We start from the raw sequence: 26,236 nt of genomic DNA on the forward strand, positions 1-26,236 counted from the left end.
CACATTCTCTCCTCATCCTTTCCTCTTGAGTACGCTAAGAAAACTTGATTTGAAGATGCATAGCTTTGGTAACTGGCTGCTTAGCATGGCTCTTAACAGATGTCACACACTGATGCGACAGTAGAAAGGACTCAAAGATTGCTCAGTATGAATACCTAGAGCCTACAGGTCTGTGTAACATGGGACACTCAGGAAAATCAATTCTAATTAATTGTACAGTGGATTAGTTAAAAATCAAAATATTCCTTTGTCAATATTCTCACAAGAAATTAAGAAGCGAGTTTAACTTAGTTTAGGTCAATTCACTTCACTTGCAGCCCTGCAAGTGACATTAAGTGATCCCCTGTAAAACTCACACTTTTGGTAATTTAATTAAATTTACCTGAGTATCTAAGTATAGACAAGACATTAAAAAGGAAATGGTCATTAACTACCACTTCTCTGCAAAATACAAAGGATGCAACTTATCTAGCTTTGTATAATCATAGACATCCTCAGTTAATGAATAAAGGCTCTGATGTACTTAGTTGAAATGTAGTCTCGCATGAATTCTGTTCAGCTGGGGGAGAAAGGAGAGGGAAGTCACCTCTTCTTCTAGAGAAATGACCAAATGAGTTATGATCAGGCACATATTACTGTATCTGCCAAAGAACGTATACGTGGGACATCAGAATAAACTTAAAATAAACTGCACAACTTTATGAAATGTTCGATTTTTATATTTACACTATAATTAGTACAAAATTGCCTTTTAAGTTTTTCGTAGCACAAGACAGTATCTACTGGACTTGATACCCTAATATGTCAAAACAACTACTTTGAAGTATGATAAAGGAATCTAGGAAGAATTATAAAGAATAAGACACCATTTTCAAACTATACATAGTGTTTGCTTTTGCTTCTAAAAAGGTATTTATATCCCCAAAAGGTTTTTAATTTTAAATAAGCAGGGTGGGCAGGGAGGGGGCAGGGGGGGAAGACTGGTTGTTGGTACTAAAGCCTTTACTGTAATAAACTAAATCTATTTACAATTTATACAAATGTTTGACCTTCAACAAAAATACAAAAACATATCACAAGATGCAAAACCAGGAAACATGTTCATCTGAGACACCACTGCTCTACACAGGACAGAATGCAACTTGAACTGCAAGGAACCGAAAGGTATTTATCCCCCATATTCAGGCAATGAGAACAATTTGCATGAGGTCACAAAGAAAGAAAAAAAATAAAAGACTCCAACATTCTTCAGTAGACTTGGCTTTTAAAAACTATGTCAAAAACCCAGGCTACATCTGTCCATCTTGCCTCTGTGTTCCGTTTGGTCCACGTAGCCCATATTTAGTTGATGGATGTTGCCTTCTATTTTGAAAAATCGAAGCAGTTTCATGGCAAGGTCTGGAACCTTAATACTTTTGTTCCTTTTTAAAAGGCAAAACCTTTCTACTTCTACAATTAAGAACAATTTTGGCCCAGTTCAACTTCTAAAAGTTATATCCCCAGCATATTTTTCAGTAGATAACTTCATAGACTGTAGCCTTTTTGTCTCCAGAGCCAGTGACTATGTACTTATCATCCACAGAGATGTCACAGCTAAGCACTGACGAAGATTCTTTGGACTAGAAGAAAAATAGAAATATATTACATCATTAAAAAAAAAGTCTGTGACGCTCATCTCAGCATCCCATTTTGGGTAGATCACATAGGTGAAGATAACTGATTCCCTTCTTGGGTCTCTGGGTGTTCTAGTTTTTTCTTTAAAAGCATCATCATCCTCACCTGGAAGATACTGGCTCCATAAGGAGTTCTCCATGCATTAAGAAGATTATCTTTCCCAGTACTCACAAACCATTTACCTAGAATACAAAACAGAAAGACTATGAAAACCTATGAAACAGACATCTGACAGATTTTGTGTTTTCAACTCACATCTATGAAATCTGTTAACTAATTACCTTTATAAAAGCTCTCACCACTAATCAACATAGTACTTTGCTTACAAACAATGAGGACATGCATAATTTTGCAGTGTTACATACTAGGAATTCCCTAGACTCTGTAAGTAGAAATAGCTTTTTACAGACAAATCAACCCCCACAGCAGCCTTTAGACAAACAGATGGTTGTTTGTAGATAAGTACGTTTTAATTCATAAAGCAGAGGTATTTATTCGTAACTTAAGAAACTGAGATACTAAATAACTTTTGATTATCAAATGAGCTATGACAATTTAATAAATAATCAGCAAAGCATGAATTAGAGCCCTGACATCCAGTTCTGTGTTCAGGGCAACTTACCACAGTAAGCAAACTTGAGTGACAATACACAACTCTCATGAAGGTGCAGTTGATATTTGTCTGGTTTATTTACATGTAGCACTTCTACGTTGCTGCTCTCCATTCCCACAGCTAGCCATTCACCAGTAGGACAATAACCAAGGGAAAATATCTGAAAATTAAACCACATTTGCACTTTTTATTTTTTCCTACAGATACATTTTTTACTTTTTTCTACAGTGGTTAAATTAATTGGGAGAGGGAGAGAGAGAGAGAAGGACCAAATAAAATTCACATAGTTCAATAGCAAAACTGCCGTTCAAAATTCAAGTGACATAATAACCCCTGTTCTTACCTATTAACTTGGAAAAATAGGAAACGAGAGTAGTGTCAGGCTATCATTTTGTTCTGGAAGATACACATACAAAAGCTCCAAAATATTGTGTTGTGAGCAGCCAAAAGGAAGAGAGGGAACAGTCTACCAGTTGCACTGGGCTCAGTCTCAGCTTTCATCCTAAATGTTTCCCTCCCACTGCAACACTCCCCTCCCCACCACCACCACCCCCTCCCTCCAAGCTGTAGGAAAATCCAGTTACCTGTGATGTGAAGTCATGCTGTTGTAGCTGTCTCCCCTCTCTCAAGTCCCAGGATCTGACAGTGTTATCCAAACCTCCTGTCCAGAGCTTGGTACCATCATTGGAAATGTCAATACAGCTGGCTCCATCTGTGTGGCCCTGGAATTGCCTGATAAAACAAATTGAATAATGATTTCCTGCCAGAGCTCCAGGGAAACACTGTTGTGGTGTTAGTTTTGGACCCTGTACGTGTGTGTCATCTCTTCTGTGTCTGCTGATGGGCAAAAATCAGCCCCTCCCTCTTAATAAGCATGAAATACAACAGTATTGCAGAAACATTTTTCAGGTGCTAGAGAAATGCCTTGCATCATGACTAGCTGAAAAAAGTCAAATATTTCCTATCAGGTTTTGAAAAGAAAAAAAAAAAGCTTCTGAGAACGTTGAAGTACAGTAACTATAATTAAAAGCACTACAGACAACTCAGATTAAAACAAGTGCTGAGAGAACAAAACTCCTCCAGTTTCAGAAAACAGCTTCTGTGTTTTTCTTTGGCTGCAAGTCAAGATGTTAAATAATAAGCAGAGATATTAATAGGAAGGGATCCAGATAGAGATCCAGATAGTCAAACACAAGCATTGCTGAGTCAGCAAACTTGCACTCTCTGTGGCAGGAGATCACAAAAATCTAAATGGTGCAGTTTAAAATCTTCTCATTAGTAATTCTCAGCTTTCAGCAGCCAGAAGGTCACCTCAAGTTTTCCTTAATCCTTTGGCTAAAGTCTTCTGAGGATCCTGCATTTTTCAACAGCAATTAGCTTCAGGAAAGTCCTATGCCTCAATGTGAAAGGTGGAGGGTGGGGCGAAAAGACAGCTAGCTTGGGAATGAAGGATATGAATCACTAAAGGCTGCCACAGAAAGGTTATGTGGCACATTTTGTTTTGTAGCTCTGGTCTTAAAATTCCACGTGTTATCAGTTAGCAACATCAGCCAGTAAGTGGTGGGAACACCGACAGCAAACACTCAAAAGGAAAGGCTGCCGTAGATGGAGAGTGCCCCTTTACAGAGACTAAGCATGCATAGGGCAAACCGAAGACTTTATACACCTAAAATCTTCTTTGTTTATCTAAAAGTTCAACAGAAAGTAAAATTTGCATGCAAATTAATATGACTCTCTGCACATAAGTTTGGGCTAATTACTGATACACAGGAAATTTAATTGAAAGACAGCAGACGAAGCAGATTCTTCAGTGTTTGTGTTTGGAACTTTTAAATATCACAGCCTTTCCCAATTTAGGCTCTCTCCTCTCATAATATTGTAAGCCACCGCTACTTTGGTAAGCATAAATCAAAATTTATCTTCTAGTAAACCACACAGCTAGTTGCTAAGAGCAATTTCACACATGGCCCTATCTTTCTTTCTCTGTCATAGCACTAATGCTGAATATTGACCTCCCAGACACTTTAATCTTCTACTAATATATTCTTTAATCAAAGGTCTCACAAAAGATTTCGAAAGTAATTTACATGGCAATCCATTTATTATATTCTTTGCAACCCATTTTAAACATTTTAGAGATCAAATTCCCCCCAAAAACTCAAATATCTTTCTCTCATGAATGACCAAAAATCAGTCCTTTATGCCTTCCTAAAGAACTGAGGGATCCACACTTTCAACCGCTTTTGTAAGATTAATTTTACTATTTATCATCACTAAGTAAGACCTGAAAATTCTCTTTGTTACTTAACAAGCCTTAAGACAAAGGAAAAGAATGAATCTCCAAGAGTTCCCTAAAAAGCATGTTCAGTCTACATCAATCACAAACCAGCAGAAATGCTGCTTGTAGAAACCTGCAGACAAATCCCAACTAACCGAAACCAACAGGAACTTTCACACTGACTGCTGTAGGTTATGGACCAACCCTTTAGGCCCTGAAAGTGCATCTTCCGAGACTAGGCTGAAGCTACCAAAACTAGTTTCTGCCCAACTTGGGTGCAAACCGCATTCTTTGGATAACAAATACTATTTACTTTGCTGTCACTATTCAGGGAGATAAATATTTATGTAGTTGTCCAAGAGTAACTTCTAGTAAAGTTTTCTGTAAACAAGTAATGACTCACCTGACCAACGTCTGATTGTGCAGATCCCACACTGCAATGTTCCCATCACTGCAGCAGGAAAAGCACACCTTGGAATCAGGGCTGATAGCCAGAGCATAGCAGGCAGGGGCTGAGGATGTCAGCTCTGCTTTTATACGAGGAGTTGGTGCTGCCAGGTCCCATATGGATAATGTGCTGGCTTCCCCGCCAACTATTAGGGTGCATCCATCAGGTAGTAACTTACAAGAGCGGATGTAGTTATCTCTGTTCTGTACAACACAAATCACCTCAGTTATGTTAATACATGCCTGCCAATAATGACCGCTAATATGATTCTGACTGCACCCACGTTTTAAACAGTACGCTATTTTTTTCCATTACCAAAGCACTGAAGAGGAACTAGCAGATCCTAAAAGGTTTCAAACGCCTACTTCTCATCACTAACCAGAGACCGCAGCTGCAGAAATTAAACTGCAGACTCCTGTTGCCACAGTCTACTACTCTGTTTTAAACCTGACGAATGACAAGTCTTCCATCTCATTACACAAAAACAGAGTGAAAGTAAGCTTGCATTTCTGCAAGTGCACTCCATCAGCTAAGGTCACCACCAACAGAAATATTAAAGCAAATGACCTTTCATTTGGCATTTAGGAGATCCTATATGAAAATGCAGTTCAAGTCTCAGGCCTTTCAGGTTTTGGAGTTTTCTTTCAAATACCAAGTCTCATTCCTTTCACTTTTTGGAGTTTTCTTTCAAATACTATTTTGCATTCACCATTTTAAAGTTAAAATATTAAGTATTCCCATACTTGTCCTGGATTTACATTGGTCCTTTGTTGTTCAACACGGTTCTTACCACACTTAAATTATTAGTTTCACATTTGTGATACTACTGCTGAATGAGAGGTACTACAGGGGATTTAGAGGTGGCAAGCATTTCAATCTTTACTTATTACAAGCTTGACTCCTTAAGTGTACTGGATGTCCACTTCTCTGTAATAGCTGCCAAATTAACATGGTAACAGTTCTTTAGGAAATGGAGGGTTAAGATCTGTAACTCAGAACATACAAAAGAACACTGCAAGAAATAGTCAACAGCATTCCTACCACTACTTCTTTTTTTTATTATTCACAGCAAAGGAGCAGTAATGTGCAGTGGAAGTGTTGGCTTAGTTAGTCAGCCATTACTGCTCCATAACTAATATGAAGGCAGCTAGGACTGTGCATCCAGACACATACCTGCCACAGAACAGAATACATATTCAACCATAGTTTTACTACTAGAGAAATAAAATAAGGGTAGCAGTAAATAAAGGGTTAAGGCTAAAAAACCCAAACCAAACCAAAAAACCCACCACATTTAATTGGATCAACACTGAAGCTACAATTATTTTCATTCAGAATACATATTACTGTACTTTACAACATTGTCTTCTCAGTTAACATTTCACAAATGTCTATGCTGCTTCTAATATGAGAAGTATCTTTTATTGAGATGTTAACTTTTTTGAGTTAGCTTTCCAGTTACCTATACTACAGCATTCAGTCCCTTTTGCATCCTGCAGATGCGAAAACAACCAAGCACAATGTATAACTTGTGGCTCACCAACAAGAGCATAGTGAGACTTAAAGTGACCTTGGTACCTTGTCACATTATTTCATTATATGGTTGCTACCCTCTCACAAAAAAAGGGGTTGTCACTCCTGGTGTGAGTTTAACGCCTAGGAAGGCTCTGTGCAGCCCTGCATAAGCCAGGCTACATTCCTTTTAAAGTCATGCACAGAAATCATCAGCATGACTAGAAGGGAAAAAAAAAGAGAAAACAAAATCAGGCACACTCTCTACTCAGAAATCTTACCTAATCTGTTATTTGACCCTTAGTGATGAAATTTATCCCTAAACAAACCAGCACTCTTCTCTGTAACTCCACCTGTTATGTGTTAAAAAAAAGACAGCTAAATACATAAAGCAGGAAACAGAATTGCCTGCTATTTCCTTGTAATATGAGCAAAATCCAGACAGGGACAGCTTCTTCCTTATTGAGTCTCCAAGGAGAAGCTACCCTTGTGAACAAGTTCCTGTTCACCTACCAGGCAATCCAGCTGAGAGACAGGGCTCTTGTTGCCAGGCTGGCTGATGTCCCAGACTTTGACGCACCCCTTCCCACCCGTGTACACATGTCTTGTGGGGTTGCTGATGGTAACTGCACACACAACTTCCCCGTGGTTCAGAGTGTTGATCTGACGGGCATGGCGAGGGATTCCTGGACCAATGAGGGCATCAGGAGGGAAAGGAACCGGCTGCATCTGACCATCTGCAGTAACGTGAAAGGAGTAGGCTCTTTCGGGGAAGGGAAAGAAGAGAGAAGACAAAAAAAATCAGCCAATTACAGTGCTATAATGCAGAAAAACACAGTATTTTTAAATTTTACTTCTTTGCCAGTCGTCTTCTCATGAAAACCAGAGCTACAGTGCCAAGTATACAGGCACATGAAACCTCAGAGGGAGACAAGGATTTGCAATATTTTCAGCTTGCCTTACCTGAAGTACTCATGCAGTGAGGAACCACTTTAAATTCTACCCTTAACTCTACGGACCAAGGTCACGGCTGCTATTCCTCAGCCACCTGGATAATCAAAAGATCTTTCAGCCACTAGTTTCTAGCCAGCACCACAATCTCAGCACCACAAGTCCTGCAGCAGCAATTCCTCACCACTCTTTCAGCCTTCTTCCATGACGCTTGCACCTGTTGCCTTGCAGTAGCACTAGCCAAAGTTCAACTTTTGCTCTGTTTGTGCACCTCATCTTTAACATCAGCACCAGCTATGCTCACATGCCTCTCTTTCCAGCTGGTAACTAGTGCTTTAAACAGAAAATAGAAACATGCAGAGTGGTTGCACACACCTTTCATCAGAAAGCTGATACCATCTTCTCATAATTGTGTTTTCTTGAATAAGTATTTTGGAAAAGCTAAAAGGCTCAGTTTCCCAGGTAGTTTTGGCACTTCTGTAACACCTTTTATTTGTACTCAGTGCATGATTTCAAGTATATGGAAACCAAAGGCTGAGGAAGTGAATCCCAGCACTGAATAAAAACACTCCTCCCTGGGGAAAGTACACAAAAGTATTTCTTCATGTTAACCGTTAAGTTTAAAGTCAGCTCTACTCAAGGAGCAGGGCACAGAGAGCAGCTAATACAGGTTTCCGGTGCAGGGGGTTTTCTTTGTTTGTTTGTTTTAAATAATAATGAAAATACTACTGCAAAAGACTGCTTTTTGTTATGCTATTGAGCTCCTTTTTTGCTTCTTCTGTTTTAAACACATCCATAGCTCATGTATTTGATGCTGCTGTTACATTAACAGCATTCTTCAAGAGGCCAAAGTGGATAAAAAACGGTGAGAAATGAGTATCCTTCTTTTCTATTAATGAGCTACCATCTCCCTAGTGATACTTTTATTTTTCTAATATATTCTTGTGTTCAGAATTGCCCTTTCTTTTCCAAATGTACGTTCCTCCTCAGAAATCTTTGGTCACTGTAGCTCAAGTATTAGTATTGCATCCCTCTTCCAAGGACCTAACAATAGATAATTCAATTTAATCATCTGTTCTGAGCTCTGAGCTAGTATTTTCAAAGTATTTTACTGCATGTTTCCAAGTATTGCACAGTTTGAAAGGAAGGAACAAGCAAGATGCCTGGATTGGTAACAAGACATCACAAAGCAACTGAATATGCCCAGGAGCAGAGCAGAAGATATTCTTTTAAAAAAGAGTGAGAAGTGGAGAGGTGAAAGAACTCTACAGTTCTTTCATACAGAAGGTAACAGTGGAAACAGTCATCCCATGCAATATCACAGTTTTCTCAGAAGGGAAGGGTAAATACTAGTTAACAGTAACTGCTATTAAACAAAGAAGAAATTAATAGTGCATATACATGCAATTCCTGTACCTCATTCATGTTTCATGGTTGGCCATGTGAGTTGAAAGCCTGCTCGGAGAATACACAGAAATGGAGGATGAGCAAGTGCAAACAATGACAAATCTTTTTTGTCGTGGAAATATTAGGAATGGGAAATGCAAGAGAAGAAAGGAAGTGCAAAGTTCCCTCCTTTGTATGTATACAAGGTGCACAGCGTATCAAATATATTTCTTCCCATGGGACCCTTTCTCTTTTTTTGTATGAAGAATTACAGTAATGATAAAGGCTTAACTAGAAATCTGTATCATTTCTGTGAAGAGGAGTAGAGACAGCACTGTCCTGAAGTAGTTATTCACCAACCAGATGAGACAGAGGATGGGAGAGGAAGCAGAAGAGGAGTGGCAACAAGACTGCTCGAGGCTGAACAACTGCTCAGGTCCAGGTACAGAATCCAACTAAAGAGTCATAGAATCCAACTAAAGAGTCATAGCACTTAAGAGGCCGAAAGGCTGGGCCCCATCCTGGGCTCCAGATCAAAGTCAGTTGCAGAATATTTGTTAGCAGTAAGAGTACACAAAACTGCACAACTTTGAAGTCTCAGCCTGCCCTTGCTTTTATCATGGACAGAAGAAAAACAATTAGGCAAGTATTAAGCAATTTTTTCCAGCATGTTTAAGATGAATAATCCACTTATACACGATCGGTTTTTTTTAATGGAAGGTTACACTGTGAATGTTCTGTTCAATTCAAAATACCTAAATAATTGCTGTTTTGAAATGCCTCTGTGCATACACACAGCTTCTTAGTTCTGGCTGACATGGGGTGGGAGGAAGACAACAGGAACATTTTTCAAGTGTTTCATGCATACTGTAGAATTACAATGACTCTTCTGCCCTGAAACACCAGAGACTTACCCAGTGTACTTTTAATCATCTAGAATTTTACCAGTATGCTCATGGTTAAAGTGTGGTTATATAGATCATACGAGTAGTCTCATTTTTATCATCATGAGCACATTTGCTTTCAAGACTGGTTGGTTGGGACTAAGGATGGCCGAGTTTTAGGGCCTGACAAACAGACCAGCGATAGTTTCTTACAAGACAAGACAGCTTTTCCTACAGTGCAAGTTATCAGCAATCCACTGTGTAAAGAAATGGCTACACATTACCAAATCCCTCTGCCCCTGCCAAGACAAGCACACAAAATAGTCAATGTACCTGTTTGCTTGAAGATGTCAAGCTAACATCACAACTGTCAGCATACTTACGTGGTCTAGTAACTTGTATCTACTAGGTATTACAGTATAACTTTTCATTACACCTACCTTTCACTTTGAAAAAACTTGCAACATTTGCAAGACTGACACTCCCTAGACAAGGAAAGCTGCTGTCTCCAGAAGAACACAGTACTGGAGAAAGTAGTGCAAACAACTATTTGCAGCTCAATCGCTGTTGTCCTTGGCTACCTCTCCATCAGGTCACCATGACAGAGGGCCTACTTTGCTACTTCTGGGGAGTACTTCCAGTGCTACACGTACAAAGCTGTAGGTGTACTTCCATACAATTAAGAAACGACTCAATTTTGAATGCACTAGATATAATCATAGGCCTGAATTCTCAAAACTGAGAAGCATTTTGGTTGTCCAACTTTAAAAGAGTCAATATTTAGTCAAATTTGGTAAATTCTTGAGTTCTCTAAAGCTCAAGGTATTTCTTGACAGGAACCCCTTGCCCACTCATCTTTCCCCTCAACAAATTGCCATTGAGATCTGAATTCCATAACATTGTAAAAATGTAATGTGCATTTTTATCCTTTTATGATGATCTGTTAGACCTGACAGTGTACACCAGAAACTGCTGTTCAGCTTCATGACAATCACAGATTTCTGTCTCACTCACAGCATTCTGTCTCTGTGAAATGACTGGGTTACATGATTATCCATTTTTGGCCAAATGACTGTTAGTATTAAGACAGCCCTTCCTCATGTTGGGCTAACAACCACAGCAAACAAAGAAAAAGTTCTTAAACAATGCAATTACAATTTAACATAAAATAACTTAAATACATATCAATTAATATGTAAATAACCACTTGTAATTAATTGTATATTATGAAAAGAACAGTTACAAGACAAATTTACATGCCTTTTATTTAGGAAAGAGTTCTGAGAAACAGTATACTGTCACTTATGATTATATTATTTCTGAATAATAGAAATATTCTTTTGATCTGTTGCATCCAAAGACTTCTCATCATCTGTGTCAAAGCAGCACTGAGAACCTGCAGAGTTCCGATACATTACGACCCAGTTTCTCAGCTTAAAGCTGGTAACTATGGCCCTCCAATTTCCAAATAAGTATCAAATAGGTATATAATAAGTAAGTATCATCTGACTTGCTGAGTAGAGTTCAGAATAATTAACTCACTGCTCAAGAACATGGCAAATCAACCAAACTACCTAACTGCCAGCTATTCTAAGTATTCAGATTGATATAATGCACTCATTTCCTGCCTACTTAAAGTACCATGACTTAATTTAAAAAAAAAAAAAAAAAAAAAAGCTTCCACTTCATCCCTTCAATTTAAACAGAATTCCTAGTTAAAGGAAAAATACTCTTTTCCTGCAAAACACAAAAGCATACAATTCCTTCTACTGGTCAGCGCATTTTACTTTCAGCTCTTCTTTGCACTCCAGCTATATTTTTAATTGTAGTTATCACAACAAACAGTGAATATCTGAGTATGGTGTTTCATTATATAGGGCAAAACACCAAGAAATAAGGATAAAGGTATTTGTACAGAAATAACAAAATCTTTAATTTCATAATGTCATCAAATAATTCTATGCAGAGATACAAGGGGGGAAAAAACAACCTGTTATTCCAGAATATAATAAAATTAGCCTTCCTTTAAAATATTCCTCATTGTACATTCACTGAACAACCGTGAAGATCAGTACTGAAATATTTTTAATTTTTGCCTTGAGCAATTCCAGAACAGTATACTATTCCTTTCCAAAAACACAAAGAAAAGTCGGCTTATAACTAGAAGTTGAAAGAGTTAACGTTTTCCACACGAAATTTCCCTTTCCTACTAAAATGAGAAATGTGTATTTTCAGCTCTTTCTGGTGTCTGTGTATAACACCTCGTGCTTCAATTAAAACCACATTTGAAAAAAATACTGAGAAATACATTTGTCCTCAATGCTACCATTAATACACAATTTCAGACACCAGGGAAGCAATACTGTGGACATAAATCTTACCACTAAGCTTGAAAATCTGTGTTCAGTGCATAATCTAACTGTTAGAAAGTATGTTTCACATCTAGGAGAAATCCACAAGAACATTAATTTAGCAGCTGTGGAAGACTAAAAGCTAAGTACTTTGCTTTTCTAGCTATGCAAAGCAAAAAACGTGATTACAGCAACACACCAAGAACTTACAGGCCAGGGCATAGTTAAATGTATCAAAACAACAGAGTGCAAGATTCAGACATCACATGTCCATGTCCAAAACTAGTACTGATTTCCTGCCCCCAACCTAAGACAAAGATAATTACTGGTTAGATGATTGCTCAAGGCAATCTGGAAGGAACCCCCCCTCCCCCCTCCCCACGCCCATCCCCACCCCACCCCCCATAAAACGCAAACCAAAACCAGAAGAGCTGCTAAGAAAAGAATAATCTACTGATGGGAATCAACTTTGAAAACAAGAATATGAAAACTTAATTTATGCACATTCATACACACATATAGATATCAAGTCCTTGTCCATAAAATTTATTACTGAACAGCTGAAGAGAGGAAACTAGTATGAGACCACGTGTGTACACTGAAGTATCAAAGGAATACGAAGAACCTGAAAAGCCTCATAGGAAATAAGTTTTTAAAAAACCCCACAACATGCTACCAAATGCAAAGACTAGCTCATTTGTATAATTAAGAAATCACTGATGACACTTTGAATTTCTAGATTGCTATGCTATTTCCCAAGTACATCTGTACCACTGCTAACAAGGGTAGACTCAGCAAAGAGCAAAACTGAAAGTTTCACATTCAGGAATATAAAAAGATGGTAGTAAAGACTGACATATAATCAAGTTAGAAAAGAAGGCAAGCAAAAGACGAGCTTTCCAGACAACAGTACCCTTGATAAAAGCAGATAGACATGTAAGAGTGGGTTCGTAAGAGGCTACTAATTTTTCTAACAAGCTAGTCATTAACAGATCTCAGAATACACAGGGGTTAAAGAAAACTACGTGCTATCAGAAATGTCATTCCTTTGGAAATAAAGGAACTTAATTTTCTCCTAGAAGCAGGGCTGAGTGAAAAAACAGTCCCAGCATAACCACCAACAAAAATGTGCAGCCGTGAGCATATACATATGTCTGGGGATTCAATAGTTCAATTTGAAAATTCTCTGTAGCACTTGCAACAAGACTCAGACTGAAACTCCACAGCTCATGAAACAAATTCAATGTGGCACCTTAATTGCACTCTAGGAAAAGGAAGATTTTGAAAATAAACCAGGAGTATTCCACTAGTTTGCATGATTATATAAACAATGTACTTTGTACAGAAAATACAGGAGACTTGCCTAATGTAGCTAAGAGATAATTCAAAGATGCTGCAGGTAGCAGGCAGCATCTAGCTAGCTGCAGCCAATCAAGACTAAAACAAGAGATTGTTCTAAAGCTGTCAATGGAAAGACAACAGATCAGTTTACAGAATTTTAGGTTTGCCTCACTTACAATAAAGCTAAGCAAAGAAGTCACTTTAGAGGAAGTGAGTGACTCAGTCCAAGTAACACGACCACAAAAAAACACTACAGGACACATCAAATCAAGTGGAGAGTAGGAGTATGTATCAAAGTAGGCGATCTGCAAAGCAGTGTGAATAAAGTGCTGAAAACACTAAATAACATATTTATTAAAAAAAACCCAGACAGACTATAATTTATCTATGAAATACCAGGATACACAGTATAGCAGCATACCACTGCTTTTGTGCCTTGAATAGTGCAACAACTAGAACTCAGCCACAGAAAGTTTCTGACTGAACGAAAATAGGTTTTCTTAACTTACAGTATAAAATATTGCCAGGTGTTACTAACGGAATAAGTCATTGAACACTTATGAATATACTTGTTTAAAAGTATATCAAAAGTAAAAACTTACAGCCCCTGGATTATGCGATCTCCGAAAATATTTTATATAAGTATGCTAAATTCTACTGAAGTCAGCAAGAATGAGTCTGACCCTTAATAAAAGAATGTTTTGAGAACAAAGCCTGTTCCTTACTGTACTAAATTTAAATACACCACCATCTGATACACAACACCAACTCACTGAGCCCTCACTTCAGTCATCTTGTCAACATACCACGGACTTTTCTTTAAATAAATCCCAAGATTTAACAGGTTTCTCACACTGCCAACAGATAGATAAGTGTGTTCTCAGAAGCATGGTGGATAACAACAAAACGACATTCATAATGGCCTTCCTAATCTAAGTCTGCTGCTTTGCTACTGTTATGGAAAAAGAGTAGAAGAGAATACACACTTTTTTGCCTGTAATCTGGTGCACTTTTAAGGATGTTTGCATGACTGACATTTCGACGTATCACTAGCTATTAACAGGAGTTCAAAATGAAGGCAAACAGAGTGCGTAAATAACTGTCACCACAGCGTGTCTTACAACTTAGACAGTATCCTAGAAGTAACAGTTTCTGAATTTTTTCTGAAGCTGCAAAAGGAAAAATTAAACCATGATAGATTGGTAAAGAAGAGAGTATGTAACAGGAACATCCAGCATAGGAAGTACAAAGCTTTAAGAGAGTTTCAAAATTATGTACCTAGACAGAGAGAAACTACTCTAATGGCAGCTTTCTGTTGAAAGAGAAGACAGGACTGAATGCCAAGCATGAAGGGACAAAGAACAGATTCTAACAGAGTGTCAAAAAACCTGTTATAATTCTCTCTGCCCCACTCTCTCCAGCAAAACAGACTAGTCAAATTTGCAGTCTATGCTCTGTTTGTACCTGCATAGACTACTTGTTCAGAAATACTTAAAAAACAACCACAGTTTTTAAGAGGTCATACATGCTCATGACTCTACTGCACATGGACAAGCTCAGTCTCAACAGTTTACCAAAGCCAAATTACTGAAAAATTTGATGTATGCTGTTTTGGTGAATTCATTTTATTGTAACATCAATAAGCCACAGCATCACAGAAGTATTTTTTAACCACCTCTTCATCAATAATTAAAACTTTTAAATAAAAAGAACCTGTTGTGAAAGTTATCCTACATCTATGCACCACTTGCTGCATAACTGCTTCATCATCTTTTTGCTCTCCAGCTGCACACTTACACAAACCTTTTAAAGAGCTTGCTCCATTAGCAACTGATGCACACCTTGCATTAAGTACCTGCTTCAGATACCCACTGTGATCAACAGTTGCAGACTCTCATGCCTGATAAAACAGGTGCCAGGCAAGGAGTCTGTGAGTTTGCACAACACATTTATGCTCAGTATAGTAGGAAGTTTAGTATCAGTATGTTTTTATCATACATCTTTTACCGCTGTCTACCAGTTTGTAGTCCCCTTAACTTCCCCCAGAAAGGAGGAAATAAAAAACCTTAAAAGTATACCTTCAACAGCTTTTCCTTGGAAATAGGTATATGCATCCCTGTTTTGGGATATAACAACTACCATTTGAGAATTTATATGCTGCACCTTTTACCAGAAGTCTAAAACAATCTCTTGGGAACAACCAGACGCTACCCCCTTGGAATTCTTGTTCACTGACACAAGATAAACTTTATTCTCTCTAGATATTGCAGATGTTACCAAAATGTTAAAAGTTACTTACGGTTTTCCCCCAGGAATCCCTGCTAGATTTGGAGGGATTCCAGGTACTCTCATGTGAGGAGGAGGATCAAACCCAACCTGGCAACAAAAAATGAATCAATCTCACACTTGCAATTTCTCGTTCAGCAAGCCCCTTTTCATCACACCCAAGATATTACACATTTAACCAAAAGGTGGCTTTTACCTGCCGCATTAGATAAGTGCATGTCCCTTCATAGGGGGGAAAAACAAGACGTTTTCCCTAGGCATGCTTCTGCTAGAAGTATTCGTATATGAACAGAAACCCAAAAATGTGTATCATGCATTCACACCACTGAGCCTAACACAAATACCCCCGTGTCAGCACAGAGCTAGCCTTGGAATTAAGAGTCTGTGGTGTGTCAGCATGTAGCCATGCCAGTGGTCTTTAGCTCTGCGACAGCTAGCTCATACCCATGCAGGCACAGTGCAGTGCTGGAAAGCAGCTGCAGGTGCCAGCTAGAATCTCTGCATGGCTCCACACTGCACTGTGTGGGCACATCAGCTGAGAGATCTCTCACAGAGCTACACCGCAGCGTGCAGACAAATTTGTCTACGGCTTAAATATACTATGCTCTCTTTACATACTGCAATTCCACTAAACTTTTATATCCTGAACAAATATGTACATCAAATAATCCAAACAGAAATTCTGGACAAAACAGACTCAGTTTTCCTGAACACTACAACTGAGTTAAAATTCTTATTGCTTTAAGAAGCACATACGCTATTTAGAGTTTCCACATTTTCACATAAAGGTCCTGTTTACCAGTTTGAAAAAAGTAGCCATATTTACAATAATGAGACGATGACCAGCTTAAGTCCAACCTTGCAAATTTACAAGTAGGTTAGTTTGTCTATGCATAAAGCTGCTTTCAAGCTCATGTTTGCAGAATCAGGCCCCTAGGTTATTCTGCTCCACACAGCTGTAACTACTAGGCTCTATTTACTTACCACACCCATAACAGCAACTAATGTTAACACACCTTTTCACAGAGCTCCAAGATATGTACCAACCAACTTCTCATGTTGACTTCCCCAAAAACCAAAATACAAGGACAGAGACATAGATAAAAAGACTCCTACATGCTTCAAGATTAATTTGGTATGTTTGTACGGAACACAAACCTGGTTCAGCAAGAGAAAAGCAGATGTCTACAGCACCAATGAACTATTTTGTAGCTACCCAAACCACCTCTTCATTTAAAGCATAAAATAATTTTTTGGCACTTATTAATCTGTCAAAGCACTGATGACGGTGAAGAAAAAAGGAAACATACATAAATACACCGAGATTCTTTGTTTTCAAGGCACAAATCTGTTTCTCCAGCCACGCAGCAAAGTGAAACACACAGTGAAGCTGTTAAGCCTCTGGCGCTGTTGTTACTTGGGAATTCGACAATGCTAAATGAAGCACGTAGCTCTTCTCAGTGAACCACAATTCACATGACTGAGGTTGCATGCAACGTTATGGCCTACCATAGGAGATCTTCCATAGGCAACCACAGCAGCTGCAGCAGCAGCAGCACTCATCTGGGGTGACATATTGTGCAGACTGGCATAGGCTGCCCCTGGACTGGTTAACTCTCCATTCATGCCAGCATGAGGTACCATTCCAAATGGAGCAGGGTACGGTCCTGGTACTGCCAACGGTGTCCGCAAACCTGCAGCTACAGGATAATGAAATCAAGTAGTTTTATTTATATATTCCTGCATACAGGGAAGAAAACAGCCCTTTTTTTCCCTGTACAATACCTAACCTTCCCCTCTCACATACACACACTGCCAAGAAACATTGCCATAATTTATCAGTACAACCACCTCTTTTCAGTCAGTGTAAATAAGATCTATTGAAGTCTGAACTTGCTGATTACTTCTAACAATCTCTTCTAGCATTACCTATTTCCATTACTGTAATATTTTCCTGTTTACATTAATCTCTCCTTTGCCAAATTAAGCAGTAAAGCTGACAGACATGGTTTACACAGCTCATGTCTGAAGCAACTGTACTGTACCAGGCTGAATAGCAAAAGTAAACCTCCCCCTGCATTTGTCAAGATTTACACTGCAGCAAATATTAGTAGACTCCAACAAAGAGCTGGAGAAGAGATTGCTTTCAGAGTAAGTACCAGAAACTTCTGAGAAGTCTTTTTAGATTGCATTCAGTCTCTGGATTATTTGCAAAAAAGATAAAGACAAAAGTAAACAAAGAAGGGTAAGAGATAGAAAGATATTCAAACTCTTGATAATCCAAACATCTGCTTCTCATCAAGCCTCTCTTGATATTAAGAACAAAGCAATACATTTAGTTAACATTCGTACAGAACTACGTACATAAAAAAAGATTAATTTTGGAATCATAAAAACACATGAAGTAATGCATTACCAGCTTGGTTAACCAGAGGGTCCATTGTTGGAGGCTTGCCAAGGCCTGGACGAAGTCCTGGAGTTGCACTAGTGCCTGGGGTTGGCACATCACTTCGAGGAGTTGGTGTGCTGGATTTCAGAACAGGCGTGCTGGCTTTTTCATGCTGGTATCATTAAACAAATTAAATGAGTATTATTTTTAATCCAGGCCATATTACACAATTTATCACAACAGCAGCTGGGATGCTGGGCACCTACTACCTAGTCCCTCAGCCAATTTTCATAAATCCACACAATGCTGACAACATTAACTTGTGAGAAAGAAATGCTGATCTTTTTGATTGCTGCCAAAATTAAAATAAGAAAAGAAACATAGAAAGTTATTTTTCCTTCTTCCATTGGCATGGGGAAAAAAAAAAAGCTTGAGCTAATTTTTTTTCAGGACAATACAGTATGCATCACCAAATTATTTTAGCTTGAAATCATTACTGTCTCAATTATTACTGGACACAGCAAATCCAAGTACAAAAACAAAATACCACCATAGTTGATAGTATCAAAAAACTGTGACACAAAAGCCAGAGAGAATCTGATCAAATTACTAGTGATACTGCAGGAAAAGTTTTCAAAGAGTAACAGCTTATTTAGAAGGGTTTAACAAAAACCTGGAGAACTTCTTAAGGACTATATACAGACTACGTTAAACCATAAGCTATTGCTGAAGAAAAAGTAAACAATGCTTAAGCGACTCTTGTACTTCGTAATAAATTTGCAACTCATTTGACAGAAATGCAGGAAATACAAGAAATCAAAATGTAGCAGAAAATATTGCTGAGGAGGATTGCTGAGTAATATTATAAAGGTCTGGAAAAACAGTAGTCTATTTCGGCTTCAAATGTTTAAAGCCATGTACTTTCTTCCACAAGTAGTTGCAGGAGAATGGAAAGTTAGACTTTACAAGAAAGAATAACATTTATCTGAACAACAGACTACTACCCACCAGACTCATTTCTTTGGATTTGAGGGAAGTGGAACTTCCTGAAGAGGCCGTAGATGCTGGACTGCTAGAGGCATCTTTCTTCAGCAGGCGGCTTTTATCTATACCGTTTTCACGTGGTGAATGAGTGGGACTTGCCCTTGGGGAAGAAGGATCCTAAAACAATGGGAAGGGAAGAACAGCACAGAACCATGTCATCGGTTGGTACACAAACACCACTAAGAAGTCTATGGGGAAAAAACTAGAAGAATTTAAGCAGTCAGTTCAAATGACAAGACATTTTGTTATCACTATAGAAAAAAAGCCGAAACCCCTTCATCAATTTAGAGACCTAAGTAAGGTCATATAGTAAGCAATCTGGTTTTATGTTATACTACATGTAATCAATCATAAACTGTTTCCAAGCATAGTGTTTGCAATCTAAGTATACTTAAGTACAAACTAAGGCATGCGCACATGACATGTAATAAGAGCAAAAGAGATCAACAGTAATTGCAGTAAGTTTACACTGTTTTTTCCATGTATGTTCTTGACATGTTGCTAGTAACAACAAGTATTTCAATAACCTATTTTAGGCCATACAAACCTTGCTCATCTCTGTCTTCAGAAGAAGAGATAAAGACGCATGCTTTATATGCCATAATATCTGTAATTTCTTTCTAAATACCATCTGCAATCGCCTCACTACTTAAATCTGCAGGAAAAACTGAAATCATCTCTCAGGTGGTTACCTTTCTCTCTTCCAGAGGCACTCTCTGCATTTACTTTAACCTGAAATAGCCAGCCCAGCAAGTTACAATGCCATCAGAGCTCTGCAGGTTCTCCACGCTCCTTTGGCTCATGAGAACAGCAGCAGGGAGGAAGCAGTCCTCAGAAGAGGGCACTAAGTTTACTGATTGATTATTGAGCAGTTTCATTCTAAGTAGGGCTTCTGAAAGGCTTACTAAAATCCCTAGTTGGATACCCATTTTTCTACTTGGCTGACATCATTTGGGCACTTGGAGCTGCTGAAAACACTTCTCTGTCAGCTTCTCTCCCTGTGCTTTTCACAGAGCAGAACCTCGCTACCACATTCAGGCTTCCTAAATCTCTTTGTTGTATGAAATAAAAGATCCCTTCACTTTGATGCCACTGCCAAATCTCTGCCCTGGAGAAAAAAAGTGGCTACAACCTCTAGAAAATGTTGTGAACTGACTGACTTCATTCTGACTTCAGCTGACTTCATTCTGAAAAACAAATATTTCTAGAGAACGCTGTCTTTAACGGACATTAAAATACTAGTAATTTTTAAGGTTACAAAAATGTTTTTAATAATACTCCTACTATTAAATATCAGGTTAGATATTGTCTTCCTTTTTCATTTTAAGACAGTAGTTTGAAAACCTCAGCCCTCCACCTGCCTCTCACCACAACTCTCTCCACTGCAGAGCAGCTGTGAAGCATGAGAACTTAACTGCGAAGGAACAAACCTGGACAAAGCAACAGAAGGAAAAGCTGAGAGGGCAACCAGATAAAGCTCAGAGTAAGACATAGTAACTGCAGTACTAACAAAAAGGAGAAGTTGTGAATATTTTAACATATCCACACAGAGGATTCTTCTTCTTCTAACATCTAAATGCACTTTTTCTTTAACCTGTGGGCAAATGTCAAGACTACAAAAATGAAAAAAGTTACCTCATTGGATACATCTACAACCAAGTTATCGTCACTCTTGTCCCCATCACTGTCCTATTAAAAATAAATAAATATAGTGTTCATTTCAATTAGTACATTAAGAGCCCAGAGAGAAAGACTACGCATCTACTCAGACATTTTTTGGTTTTCCTAAAAAAAAAAAAAAACAGCCTTTCATTAACTTATTAGCAATAGGGAAAACAATGAAAACAGGAACACAACACCTTATTTCTGCTTCAATAACAAAACCCAAGTAAGGCAGAACTAGTTGAAAGGTGGTGGTCTCACCATCTGTGCAAGATGGTCCCAAACCCCTCCTTATTACCATCATAAACAGTGTTATCACTGCTCCTAGAAGAGAAACTCATTCTGTTTGTATGCTAATCTTGCGTGTTAATCTTATGAAAATTACTGCTTGTGCATACCTAAAAAAACCAACAGATCTCAGAAAACTGGAGCTTTTTGACATTTGTTTGATGAATCAACTTCCTCAAAGTGAGAGGACAATTCTTCTCCTTTACCAGAAAGGAAAGTTTTGAAATGGAAAGTTCTGGGGAAGAGAAAGCTTCAGAAATGCCAAGGCATTTCAACATTTCTGCCTAACAAAACCAAAATACTTTGACATTCCTAAACAGAAGTGTTTTATTGTGGCTTGTGAAGCTGCATTTTGACTGTTTCACATAAATCTGTGTTCACCTGAGCTGCTCTAGTGCCTCACGATAGCTATTACTCAAGTTCCTCCTGGTGCCTATCTCCAAAATGGGCTGGGATGCCCCAGTAGACATATTCTATGATGCAGAGTAGTCTAGTGATTTCCACAGTGTACCATGGTGGTTCAACTAGAAGGTGAGTCTTGACCCAAAGCCAAACAAACAAACAAAAAATCAAGTGAATGGCAAAACTTAAAATTTTTGTGTGGGCAAATATTGACATTTCCAATAACAATACTTTTAACTAAAAAGTTTCTAGGCAAACAAAACAGACATACAAGATTGCTCAAACTGTCCCTCGTCTCTTGCTTTCAAAGTGTCTGGGCTATCACACTTAACACTGGCAGACAGAAAGTAAAACACCAGTTCCTTCCTCTCACTTCAGGCGATTGAAAAAACAAACCAAAACCCAAAAAAACCCAACAGGTAGTTTAAACCCTTCCCTTCTGCAGTAGCAGCTGAATATTTCTCCAAGAAAACATATTAAGGACCCGAGAGTGCCACTAAAGACAGAATGGTGGCTATATTTAGTTCCTGAATGCCTTCTTTGCTTCAGTCTTTACTGCTCCAGCCAGCCCTCAGGAGTCCCAGACTTTGGAGGTAACAGAGAAAATCTGGAGGAAGACTTTCCCTTGGTTGAGGAGGGTCAAGTTGGAGACCAATTAAGTAAACTGGACATGCCCAAGTCCTGATGCATGGGTCCTGATGGGATGCACCCAGGAGTACTGAGGGAGCTGGCACAAGTCATTGCTGGGCCACTCTCCATCATCTTTGACAGGTCCTGGAGAACAGGTGAGGTGCCTGAGGACTGCAGGAAAGCCAATGTCACTCCAGCCTTCAAAAAGGGCAAGAAGGAAGACCCAGGAAACTACAGGCCAGTCAGCCTCACCTCCATCCCTGGAAAGCTTGTTCTGAGTGTCATCTCAAAGCATCTGGAGGAAAAGAAGGTTATCAGAAGTAGTCAACATGGATTCACCATGGGGAAGTCGTGTCTGGCCAATCTGATAGCTTTCTACGATGGCGTGACTGGATGGAGAGATGAGGGGAGGGCAGTGGATGTTGTCTACCTTGACTTCAGCAAGGCTTACGACACTGTCTCCCACATCATCTTCATAGGGAAGCTTAGGAAGAGTGGGTTAGATGAATGGACAGTGGGGTGGATTGAAAACTGGCCGATAGATAGAGCTCAGAGGGTTGTGATGAGTGGCACAGAGTCTAGTTGGAGGTCTATACCAAGTGGTGTTCCCCAGGGGTCAGTACTGCGTCCAGTCCTGTTCAATATATTCCTCAATGACCTGGATGAAGGGATGGAGTGTGCCCTCAGCAAGTTTGCTGATGACACAAAACAGGGAGGAGTGGCAGACACACCAGAAGGCTGTGCTGCCATTCAGTGTGACCTGGACAGGCTGGAGGGTTGGGCGGAGAGGAACCTTATGAAATTCAACAAAGGCAAGTGTAGGGTACTGCACCTGGGGAGGAATAACCCCATGCCTCATACAGATTAGGGGCTGACCTGCTGGAGAGCAGCTCTGTGGAAAGGGTGCTGGGAGTCCTGGTGGACAACAGGATGGCCATGAGCCACCAATGTGCCCTTGTGGCCAAGAAGGCCAATGGCATCCTGGGGTGCATCAAGAAGAGTGTGGCTAGCAGGTCGAGTCGAGGGAGGTTATCCTCCCCGTCTACTCTGCCCCGGTGAGGCCCCATCTGGAGTACTGTGTCCGGTTCTGGGCTCCCAGGTTCAAGAAGGACAGGGAACTGCTGGAGGGGGTACAGCAAAGGGCTACAAAGATGATTGGGGGACAGGAACATCTTTCTTGTGAGGAAAGGCTGAGGGACTTGGGTCTTTTTAGTCTGGAGAAGAGAAGACTGAGGGGGGATCTTATCAAGGCTTCTAAATACTTAAGGGGTGGGTGCCAGGAGGATGGGGCCAGTCTTTTTTCAGTGGTGCCCAGTGACAGGACAACAGGTAACGGGCACAAACTTGATCATAGGAAGTTCCATCTAAACATGAGGAGGAACTTCTTTACTTTGAGGGTGGCAGAGCACTGGAACAAGCTGCCCAGAGAGGTTGTGGAGTCTCCTTCTCTGGAGAAATTCAAAACTTGCCTGGAAGCATTCCTGTGCAACCTGCTCTAGGTGAACCTGCTCTGGTGGGGGGGTTGGACTAGATGATCTCAAGAGGTTCCTTCCAACCCCTATCATTCTGTGATTTGCCACTCAGGAAGCTGTCCAACCAAAGGGTTCAAAAGGAGAAGGAACAGGAAAGCTTCAGCCCCGGTTATCTGCTACCTCTTGGAAAGTATGAAGCACCCAGAAGGTAAGAATAGGTTAGAAAACATTTGAGCATGTGGGAGCACAATAGGTGGGACACTTGTTTACCAGAAATACTGCCCCTGAGGTGGGTAAAAATAGCTGCCAAGCAATGATTAAGTGCACTCCACTGACTTTGTCATCTTGAGAAATAGAAATTTACTGGGACTTTCAAAGACATCTCCCATAGGTATTATTAATAACAAAAGCTTCTCCTCACTAACAAACCCACAGGTTGAAACTATACAGGTGCTAACATGAAAATTAGTTAGAAGTCGGAAAAAAAAAATATTTTGCATCTTACTTCCAAAAGCAACAATTCCTACAACTCATTGCTCTCCCTTCTAACAAAAGCAGTACTTCCTTTTCCCTACAAGGGCTTCATCTAAAATGAACTTGAAATCAGCAGCTCTGTGTTTGCAGAACTGGGGAACCTTTAAAAAGAAAGATCTGCTTCCAGATTAGAATACATCTGGAACTTTCAAATATCCTTGTTTTACTCAGTTCTTTATTTTGATGCTGCCTTTATCTGTAAAATTCATTTCAAATGAACAGCAAACAGAACCACACATTTAAAATATGGATTAAAACAAACTGCTTCTATAATGCAATAATATCATTTCCATTTCATTCCAGTAGAAATGCAACAAAAACAAGCAAGTTAAGCTTTTTCTTCCTTCTTTTTATATCAAATGTAGCTTAAAAATGCTTAATCTTCAAATATTTAAAATTAAAAATGCCTTTAGAATACCAAACCCTCGAAGTTGAAAGAGTAACATGGGGAAGTTTGCCAAACTCTTCTGTAATCAAACCAAGATTATTAGAAAATGGTGGAAATAAAACTTGCAAAACCACAACAGTACTACAACACCACAATGTAGGGAAAGGGGGAAGTAACCCCACCTACTGTTAGTAGCTCCAGGGATATCCAATAGCTGCTCAGAGATGTTCTGGGGCCAAGTGAAGAGAAATTACCCTATCAAATACTGAGGAAATAATGTGGGAACTGATTTTCTCTTGGGTTTCAGTAATGAGGAAGTAATTAGTGATTGGATTCATTTAAACCAGACAATTTGCCACATTATTGCTATGTCAAAGATTAATATCTTCTGTTAGATTTAAGTTCTGCTTTTCAGTACTCATTCACACCAGTCCTACTCTCTAAAGCCTGTTCAAGTATCATCCTGTGATTTGGCTGAGCATTTAGACTTGAAGTTGAAAGCCTGTGTGAACCTTTTGAGGTTCACGTATGCCACACTGTTGTACTGAAGTGTCTCTTCAAGCAACAAGCAAGCTAGTTAAAAACGCAAACACAAACTGTGAACTTTTTATATTTCCATTTGCCTTCTGCTGAAACTGCCATATCAACCAAAAGCAAACTTCAGTAAGTTGGTGTAGCCTCATAACATAAGCAATTTGCAATGGCAATTATTACTCAACATGGTAATAGCCAATATCAGAAAAAAATGTACTAAAACCCCCCAAATCAGGAAAATCCTTCATTTAAAACAAACCTGCAGGTTTTAGAGCAGTCCAGAAAGGATCTCTTGCTCAAACTCTGAGAAATGTCCCAGAACACTTGCGAATCCCAAACAGCTACTCCTGGCTCATTATTCCCTGTTGAGGAGTATTACCTGACAACAGCCCAAACTATTGAGTCACTACTCTTCCCACAACATGAATGTCTCTCTGGCACATACATTTATGTACTACATCAGCCACAGGAAACACATTGCCTTGTTCTTCACAGCTCTTTCACTCCTCATACAAGCACAGTATGTGCAAATAAATTAATCATTTCTTTGACACAGATTTGCTTACATAGTGGCTGGAATCCTTATCATCCACCTTTCTCTTTTTGATGTCATTGGTATATTCAGGGCCATTCCTTCGTTTATCTGTGCTTCGCAGACTGTCCGGGACCAACAGAGAATTACTCTGTAAAGACAAAAAACAAGGTCAATCAAAAATTCCTTTCAAGATTCCTTCATATATGTTTAAAAACTCAAACTGGATGTGATAGATGCTTTAGAAATGTGATACCTACATAATCTTTCATTCCATTTAATTCAATTCACAGTCCTCCAGGCACACATTTACAGCTTCATGCATTCTAAGAAGCTTGGCTTTTCATTGTTCAACTTATCAAAAGTTTAGTTCACTTGTCAGTCACCATCTATTTAACTAATTAATTCAACTGAATTTATTGTTTAGGAGAAGCAGGCTTGCTGTTTATTCATGAGCAGGTAACAATGATTTTTTTTAATTTATTTTTTTAATATACATAGCTCATGTAATAAAATAGACTTAATAAATATAACCTGATTGATTCCTCACTTCTAGACCATCATAAATAGATAAGGCTTTGGTATGTCTACAACTGCAGGCTTGGATAGATACATGGCAACTTGCCTTTAACTCTTA

The 26,236-nt window shown here is 39.1% G+C and overlaps 1 protein-coding gene across 3 annotated transcripts in view; it reads right to left on the minus strand.

The window, feature by feature from the left end:
• Positions 1-1,451: 1,451 nt before the first annotated feature.
• LOC104251279 (TLE family member 1, transcriptional corepressor) overlaps positions 1,452-26,236 on the minus strand; it is a 76,876-nt gene continuing 52,091 nt past the window's right edge. For all 3 annotated transcript variants that reach the window (XM_059834115.1, XM_059834114.1, XM_059834113.1), the window contains 12 exons: positions 25,634-25,750; positions 20,793-20,846; positions 19,122-19,274; positions 18,141-18,285; positions 17,234-17,424; positions 15,738-15,814; positions 7,039-7,288; positions 4,969-5,216; positions 2,872-3,019; positions 2,297-2,447; positions 1,780-1,856; positions 1,452-1,619 (listed from right to left, as the gene is read on the minus strand). In XM_059834115.1, coding sequence (XP_059690098.1) covers positions 1,512-1,619; positions 1,780-1,856; positions 2,297-2,447; positions 2,872-3,019; positions 4,969-5,216; positions 7,039-7,288; positions 15,738-15,814; positions 17,234-17,424; positions 18,141-18,285; positions 19,122-19,274; positions 20,793-20,846; positions 25,634-25,750 — 1,719 coding nt within the window. In that variant the 3' untranslated portion in view covers positions 1,452-1,511. The remainder of the gene's footprint in view (positions 1,620-1,779; positions 1,857-2,296; positions 2,448-2,871; positions 3,020-4,968; positions 5,217-7,038; positions 7,289-15,737; positions 15,815-17,233; positions 17,425-18,140; positions 18,286-19,121; positions 19,275-20,792; positions 20,847-25,633; positions 25,751-26,236) is intronic.

Source organism: Gavia stellata, chromosome Z (assembly GCF_030936135.1).
Source record: "Gavia stellata isolate bGavSte3 chromosome Z, bGavSte3.hap2, whole genome shotgun sequence".
Taxonomy (NCBI): domain Eukaryota; kingdom Metazoa; phylum Chordata; class Aves; order Gaviiformes; family Gaviidae; genus Gavia; species Gavia stellata.